This window comes from Pseudophryne corroboree, unplaced genomic scaffold (genome assembly GCF_028390025.1).
Source record: "Pseudophryne corroboree isolate aPseCor3 unplaced genomic scaffold, aPseCor3.hap2 scaffold_1976, whole genome shotgun sequence".
Classification (NCBI taxonomy): domain Eukaryota; kingdom Metazoa; phylum Chordata; class Amphibia; order Anura; family Myobatrachidae; genus Pseudophryne; species Pseudophryne corroboree.
Genome location: NW_026968617.1, coordinates 1 through 8,864, shown reverse-complemented (window position 1 = coordinate 8,864; position 8,864 = coordinate 1). Strand labels below are relative to the sequence as shown.

The following is an 8,864-nucleotide window of genomic DNA, read 5'->3' as shown; positions in this document are numbered from 1 at the left end:
TCTAATGTTTCTTGCGGCTTACGATGCGAATAGATGGCATTGTGTAACCCACCCCCCTCCAATCTAAGCTGAACGCGGTCGGCCGGATCCACGCCCGCAAGGACACCATCGAGCATGGCCTGTATAGCCGTATGAATGGCTCGAACCCCCTCTACAAATGATGTAACCCTGTCCAAATTAACAAACCGATAGTGATTGTGGTACTCAACGGCTCTGAAATTCGGTCGTTGTCGTTCATAACTGTTAATTGCCTCTAAGTATACATGTTGCCGACCTTCGTCATTACCGGGTGACTCAACACGGCCTGCATCATCATATATGGGGCTTGCATCGCGCTCAATATTGTCAGCCTGTGATTCGTCATTCGGTAATGCATGGGGTGGGGATTGATCTAAATCTACACGCCTCGCACTGTGCTGACCGCCTACCACATGTTCCCTGTGCCGCTTGCGTTTTCTCAATTGGCCACCTACCGCATGTTCCCTGTGCCGCTTGCGCTTTCTCGATCTGATTAATGTTGTTACAGCCTGTTTCATCTTTGCGCGTCGGAATAACTGTGAGATCTTGTATGTTAAACAAGGTTTAATTCGTGGTTTTTTTTTACAGTCATTTAAATTTAAAACACGTTTCAAACCATTGCCTAGCATGCCTAGTCACGGATCAGTTTCATTTATTTCTGCAAAATGATGTATGTTGGCTTTAATAAATTCAGTGGTCTTAACCGACCGATCTATGTATTTTGACATGACATTCATATACGTCTCAACAACTTCTTTAACAATGTCTTGTTTACATTTACTACCGTGGCACACACCTTTAATGTGTTTTAACAAGTATCCGGCTTTTACGCCCATGTTCTCAACATCTTCCCGTATCTTACCCAACAGCGCGTAAAATTGTATTTCAGCGTCTTGGCCTAATTGTTCTGAATTTTGACATTCATCAACTATGTCGGGCGCTAGCCCTCGCGCCGGTACACAAGCATCAGCCGATGCGTGTACCAGGGCTGTCGTTGTAAAAATATTGGGCATTGATGTTACACAATCAACCGTTGTAGTATCACCAGGTATTCCTGCAACGGCTGATAATACTTCATCAGAACTATTCTGCGGATCTTGTGTCGTTGACTCTACACAGTTTGTAATAAGCTCTTGCCCATTTATGTCATCAATATCTGATATCACAGGATTACCGGCTATGTGTCTTGTTTCTGTTTCAGAGCAATCCTGTGTATCGGTAATAGTGATGACATCGGATTGCGACAATTGCTTAACATTACTTCTTGAGTCAATATTTGATAACAAACCAATGCCTGCTATGTGTCTTGTTTCTGTTTCAGAACAAACCTGTGTATCTGGAATTGTGATTACAGCGGATTGCGACAATTGCTTAACATTACTTCTTGAGAGACGCGATGCCCTCTTAACCTTTACAGTCTTTGTATTACCAGCGACATCCCGGTCTGCAGTGTTAAACGCTGTGTGTTTTGATGTTACAGCAACATCATTACTTACGCATGATACAGTTTGTAACGCGATCCTTCTCCGTTGCGGCTTATCATTTTCGGAATATGACAATTTTCTTTTCAGATCTGTAAATGTTGAATTATGACTTCTCTCATTCGTTCTTGGTCGAGCTGGCTTTCGTTTGTTCGGGACGATACAGCCGTTATGCACAGCCATAACTGATGACCTAGCAACGTCCTTATGTACAATTGCCGGCGTTACGAATTGATGGTTCTCCGCTTCAGCGGCGGTTGTGCGTTTTGATATTTTCCCGCTTGTACTAGGTCTGTGTATCTGCGCGCATGTATCACTGACTGTTGGTATCAAAGGAGCATAGCGTCTTGCTACAGCATCATCTGTAATACATATATTATAAAATAAATATAAACGACTCTGCATGTAAATCAGTATTTAAATCACCGCATAACAATATACCATATAACAGTGTTTGATTACACACCTGCTGCTGCGAATTGATGGCTTTCCGTTTCAGCGGCGGTTGTGCGTTTTGATATTTTCCCGCTTGTACTAAGACGGGGTATTTGCGCTACTGTATCACATCCTGATGGTATCGTCGGCGCATAACGCATTGCTACAGCGTCATCTGTAATACATATATTATAAAATAAATATAAACAACGCTGCCTGAAAATCAGCATTTAAATCAACGCATAACAATATACCATATAACAGTGCTTGATTACACACCTGCTTTATATTCGAATGTTTTAGCACGACCCCCTGTCGCGTGTGGGAAAAACGGTTGCTCATCAACAACATTGCTGTTCTGTATAGATGTGTTGTGACAATAATCAGGTTTGTTCAATATATCCCGTAGAATAACATCAGCCGTCACATCATCCATTTTTGTGGCATCTTTAGCCGGTGAAAAATGAAAAATAAAAATAAAAAAAATAAAAAATATTACATACGGTATAAAATTAGAATAACATGAAAAAGCGATTCATTACTGAGAATATAAAGTGTGTACAGTTGACAACAAATCAGCACAACTGTACAAGGTTTATTTTTAATTCTTTAGCCGTGGAAAAATAAAAAATAAAATGAAAAATAAATAAAGATATCATGTTACTCACAATCTGGCGCCAATTCCAAAATATTATTAAAATCCGGTATAGCGCTGAAGTCTAAGCCAAAGGGACTATCAACAGACAAATCGAGATTCTCTGTATTTGTGATTACTGTCAAATCGTGGGAAATAAAAATGAGAAAATAATAATTATTTAATAATTACTATTTAATAATTACTTATCAATGTATCCAGACTGTTGTACGTTCATACTATTTAAACTTTTAAAAATGAACAAATTGTAGACCTTGACTATAATTTCATACTATTTAAACTTGAAATATAAATAAAAACGCGTCAATGTCCTTTATAGACATAGCTTACTTTGAGAGGTTTGATAACTTGGCAAAGCATCATCATCATCAGAAGAAGAAGATCTGTTTCTAACCATGAAAGTGTTTTTGTTGTTGATGTTCTGCATTGTCTGTCTCTGAAAATGAGAGACGGTTAATTTTAGTTGAAATATTGTGTTGGCGCATTCCCAAAATGAACCACTAGATGTCGCTATTACCACATATTTAAATAACATTCAGACAGCCACATTATTAAAACTATATGTTCTATGTGTTACAATGCATCGCTAAACAACTACATCAATGTGGTATACCCACATTGATGTTGCTGTTTAGCGATGCATTTCACATATGAGTGCATAATGCGCTTTGTACAATAGGTTTGAAATATTAACATATTATACATGTATGCCTAAAAACAAAGGATGCAATGGCAGGACAGAATCGTGTAACAGTGTGTATATCGTGGCATAGAAACAACATATTTAAACAGCATTCAGAGCCATATTTGTAAAATAAAAAAAAAATAAAAAAAAAAAAAAAAAAAAAAATGCAATATGTATAAATATAATAATAATAATAATAATTATGATAATAATAATAATAATAATAATAACAACAACACTTACCATTATAACTTCAAGTGTGTATAGCTGTGCGGCTTCAGTTGAAATTTCTTCTCAGTGCACTTCAGTGATGTGGTCTGTTCTTATAACACTGGCTGTGAGCCATATGGCCCCCACCAACCTGTGGTACGCCGTCCCACATTTCCAAGATGCTTGGGCGGGACTTTTAAATATATAAATTCTAGTCTATAATTTAGTAAATGTGATAAATATTTTCAGTTACAATAAAGATATAATCTTTTAGCTGTTTCTTAAATGTCATACACAGTGCATCAAACGCATACCAAATACATTTATATTATATATACAGAAGAAAAAAAATAAATAAATAAATAAAAAAAATAAAAATCCTGAGTGGTCTAAACTACTTGTATAGATTGAATGGAAGTCATTCCAAATGGGTATATCTTATACTGTAGAATATGAGGCTCATAAAAAGCGCATAAATTATTTAATAATAAAATGAATTTATAAAAAGCATTATACAGAAGTTCTTATGAACTAATGTGCATGAATACAAAATTATTTTATGATTCCATAAATATACACTGGCTTACTGATTTGTAGCTAAAATTACAAAAAATATTGTCTTTGTACATGAATACAAAATTATTTTATGATTCCATAAATATACACGGGCTTACTGATTTGATTAGGACCCATCACCATGATATCTCATTATGGTATGTAATGAATCCAAAAGTTGGAAAAATCCGATTTGAGTTAACACATAAACCTGTAGGTGGTGCTAATGTTCCTCTACAGAGATAACAATCGAAAATGGTCATGGTCAAATTATAAGCAATGGTCATGGTCAAATTTGCACATCGTGCTTCTGAGGGGTTTTCTGTGACATTTAAAATGACCTTTGTGACATTTTAAAATGATCTTTTAATTAGTGCCATGTGTGATGAACCCTTGCTTCTAAGAATGGTCATGGTTAAATTGTACATCGTGGCTTCTGAGGGGTTTCTGTGACATTTAAAATGACCTTTGTGACATTTTAAAATGATCTTTTAAATTAGTGCCATGTGTGATGAACCCTTGCTTCTAAGAATTGTCATGGTTAAATTGTACATCGTGGCTTCTGAGGGGTTTCTGTGACATTTAAAATGACCTTTGTGACATTTTAAAATGACCTTTTAAATTAGTGCCATGTGTGATGAACCCTTGCTTCTAAGAATGGTCATGGTCATTAGTGATTATCCTTTTTAAAACTGTAACATGTGTGACTCATGAAGTTTCAGCTGCTGGAATGTAAGAACATTTTGTGTTACAAAAAAAAAAAAAAAAAAGATGTATTTTAAAGTGTGTGTCATATGTGACATACTGCGACGGGGTGTTGCGCGACACTCTGCGACTGGTGTTACGCGACAATTTTTAATACGGTTTAATATCGAACACTATAAATTTTATATTAATTTTATATTAAGCGATATAAAACACTATCATTTAATATTAAAAGGGGGCGGGTCCTAGGGCAAGGGGGCGTTAACAACTGTCAAGTTTGACAGAAAGGTTGACTTTATCTACTAAAGTGGCAGTCCCTGTCGCTGAAGTGCTTGGTTTATTAAACCGCATGTCCTTTTTAATATCCAACACAGTGGTAAATGCAAGATTTCTAGAGGTGGGTTTACAAATGCAGTCCTGTGCTGTGTGGGAGTCAGTGTGTGATGCTATGAGAGGGCAGTATGTGGTGCTGTGAGAGGTAAGTGTGGTGCTGTGAGAGGGCAGTGTGTGGTGCTGTGAAGGCAGTATGTGGTGCTGTGAGGGAGCAGTATCTAGTGCTGTGAGGGGGCAGTGTGTGGTGCTGTGAGGGAGCAGTATCTAGTGCTGTCAGAGGGCAGTGTGTAGTGCTGTGAGGAGGGCCGTGTGTGGTGCTGTGAGGGCAGTGTGTAGTGCTGTAAGGGGGCAGTATGTGGTGCTGTGAGGGGGCAGTGTGTGGTGCTGTGAGAGAGAAGTATGTAGTGCAGTGAGGGGGCAGTATGTAGTGTTGTGAGGAGGGCAGTATGTGGTAAGAATGCCATTTTGATTTCTCACAAATATTTAAAATGCCCGCTCTAATATATATTGTAAACGCCTGCAACTCTTATTACCATATCCCATGAATGTGCGCTGTACATCGCACAACACTGCATCCCATAAGAGAAAACAATACACCCACATGTTATCTGAGTTCCAAAGCTCATTGATGTATATATTTGTTGTTAAAAGGATATGGATTCAATATATATTACAAAGTACAGTATACCTATAGTTACATGAATACAACTCACACAGTAAACAGTTAGAACATACAATTACATACAGCTATATGCAGTTTCAGTTACATGCCAGCGATACAATACCATATCTTTCTCATATAAGTTTATGTCTCCATATGACTCTCTCTCTCTCTCTCTTTCCTCTGTAAAATCATGCTGAGACTTCATCTTCTTCTGAGACCAAAAAGTAACTAACTCTGAGACCAAAAGAAACAGGAACTACCTTCCTGTGTGACCAGCAAAATACACATACATGACATTACTTCAATATATATAATTCTAAATCATCATGATATCTGGCGCTTGATATTATTATAATTATGTACTGTATGAAATAAGTGTCGAATCCATCTCTGTGGCATGTCCGTGTAAATGCGTGCGTTACCATATATGGCTGTGCTTGCTGCGCGTATTTGCAAGTATAGCGACTTAAATGTGTGTAGTTTGTATGTTCTCTTTATGTAATATTTTTTACTTCGACAGTGGTGATGTGAGGTAGTATGTGGTGCTGTGAGAGGGCAGTGTGTGGTATTGTTAGAGGGCATTATGTGGTGCTGTGAGGGGGGATAGTATGTAGTGCTGGGAGGGGACAGTATGTGGTGATGGTGATAGGGGCAGTGTGTGGGTGCTGTGAGGGCGGTGTGTAGTGCTGTGAGGGGGCAGTATATGGTGGTTGTGAGGGGGCAGTATATAGTGCTGTGAGGGGGGGTAGTATGTGGTGCTGTGAGAGGGCAGTGTGTGGTGATGTGAGGGGGCAGTATATGGTGCTGTGAGAGGGCAGTATGTGGTGCTGTGAGGGGGCAGTATGTGGTGCTGTGAAAGGGCAGTGCATAGTGCTGTGAGGGGGCAGTATATGGTGCTGTGAGGTGGGCAGTGTGTGGTGCTGTGAGGGAGCAGTATGTACTGCAGTGAGGGGGCAGTATGTAGTTTTGTGAGGAGGGACAGTGTGTGGTATTGTGAGAGGGCATTATGTGGTGCTGTGAGGGGGCAGTATGTAGTGCTGTGGGGGGTGGTTAGTATGTGGTGATGTGAGAGGGCAGTATGTGGTGCTGTGGGAGGTAAGTGTGGTGCTGTGAGAGGGCAGTGTGTGGTGATGTGAGGGGGTAGTATGTAGTGCTGTGGGGGGGGGTTAGTATGTGGTGATGTGAGAGGGCAGTATGTGGTGCTGTGAGAGGTAAGTGTGGTGCTGTGAGAGGGCAGTATGTGGTGCTGTGAGGGGGTAGTATGTAGTGCTGTGGGGGGGGGGGTTAGTATGTGGTGATGTGAGAGGGCAGTATGTGGTGCTGTGAGAGGTAAGTGTGGTGCTGTGAGAGGGCAGTATGTGGTGATGTGAGGGGGTAGTATGTAGTGCTGTGGGGGGGTAGTATGTGGTGATGTGAGAGGGCAGTATGTGGTGCTGTGAGAGGTAAGTGTGGTGCTGCGAGAGGGCAGTAGGGGTTCAGTGAGGGGGTCACTGTGTGTGCTGTGAAGGGATCAGTCTGCTGTGGGGGGGGGGGGGGGGGCGCAGCGCACTGTGTGCAGTGAAGGGATCAGTCTGCTGTGTGTGCGGGGAGGGGGGGCGCAGTGACTGTGTGCTGTGAAGGGATCAGTCTGCTGTGTGTGGGGGGGTGCAGTGACTGTGCTGTGAAGGGATCAGTCTGCTGTGTGGGGGGGGCGCAGTGACTGTGCTGTGAAGGGATCAGTCTGCTGTGTGTGTGGGGTGCGCAGTGACTGTGCTGTAAAGGGATCAGTCTGCTGTGGGGGGGGGCGCAGTGACTGTGTGTGGCTGTGAAGGGATCAGTCTGCTGTGTGGTGTGGGTGTGCGCAGTGACTGTGCTGTAAAGGGATCAGTCTGCTGTGGGGGGGGGCGCAGTGACTGTGTGCTGTGGAAGGGATCAGTCTGCTGTGTGTGTGGGGTGCGCAGTGACTGTGCTGTGAAGGGATCAGTCTGCTGTGTGGGGGGCGCAGTGACTGTGTGCTGTGAATGGATCAGTCTGCTGTGTGGGGGGGGCGCAGTGACTGTGTGCTGTGAAGGGATCAGTCTGCTGTGGGGGGGGGGGTGCAGTGACTGTGCTGTAAAGGGATCAGTCTGCTGTGGGGGGGGGGGCCGCAGTGACTGTGCTGTGAAGGGATCAGTCTGCTGTGTGTGTGGGGTGCGCAGTGACTGTGCTGTAAAGGGATCAGTCTGCTGTGGGGGGGGGGGGGGGCGCAGTGACCTGTGCTGTAAAGGGATCAGTCTGCTGTGTGTGGGGGGGGGGTGCAGTGACTGTGTGCTGTGAAGGGATCAGTCTGCTGTGTGGGGGGCGCAGTGACTGTGTGTGCTGTGAAGGGATCAGTCTGCTGTGTGGGGGGGGCGCAGTGACTGTGTGCTGTGAAGGGATCAGTCTGCTGTGTGTGTGGGGTGCGCAGGTGACTGTGCTGTAAAGGGATCAGTCTGCTGTGGGGGGGGGGGCCGCAGTGACTGTGTGCTGGTGAAGTGATAAAGCTAAATATTTATCTTACTTAAAACCCTTTAAGAGGCCTAAGAACACTGTACGCTATTAACGTATGGAATACCGTAAGGGTACGCACGTTGCGTAACAATCGCTTAGCCGTAGTCCGAGACGCTCAAGCGCCACGTTCGCTCACGGCCAAGGGATCACAGGCAGGCACGCTATTGGCTGCCAACTAACGTAATGATTCGCTAACAGTGTAGCGGACGCTCGGGACCACAGGAGATCACCAGCGGCGCAGACGCTCACAATGTTAAACCTTTATAACTATACCATAAAACAGTGTATTATGCAGTAACCCTGGTGTAGTGATAAGATGAGAATGCAACACTTTGTAAGCGGGTTTACGCTAAAGCTGTTTGAGCGATAGAGACGCTCCTATTACCCACTGCAATATAATGAACACACAATACCGGTCTAAGGGTCTAACGCCTTTTAAGGAAATGAATGAATGTTCAAAAGAATAATACAATACAAGTCATACACTACCAATATAACATAGACTACCTAACCAGATAACTACACATGAAATATAATATCAGTACAATAACTATATAAGAGAAACGAGAGAGAAAGAGAAAGAGAGAGAGAGAGAGATATGGCTCACAATAACAA

At 42.4% G+C, this 8,864-nt stretch overlaps 1 protein-coding gene across 1 annotated transcript; it reads right to left on the bottom strand.

Moving 5' to 3' along the window:
- Window positions 1-522: 522 nt before the first annotated feature.
- Window positions 523-2,336, bottom strand: LOC135005202 (uncharacterized). Its single transcript, XM_063951909.1, has 3 exons — window positions 2,214-2,336; window positions 1,966-2,109; window positions 523-1,861 (listed from the first exon to the last, which is right to left on the bottom strand). The coding sequence occupies exons 2-3, from the start codon at window positions 2,093-2,095 to the stop codon at window positions 654-656; spliced, it is 1,338 nt and encodes a 445-aa protein (XP_063807979.1). The 5' UTR covers window positions 2,096-2,109; window positions 2,214-2,336; the 3' UTR covers window positions 523-653.
- Between the last annotated feature and the right edge of the window lie 6,528 nt (window positions 2,337-8,864).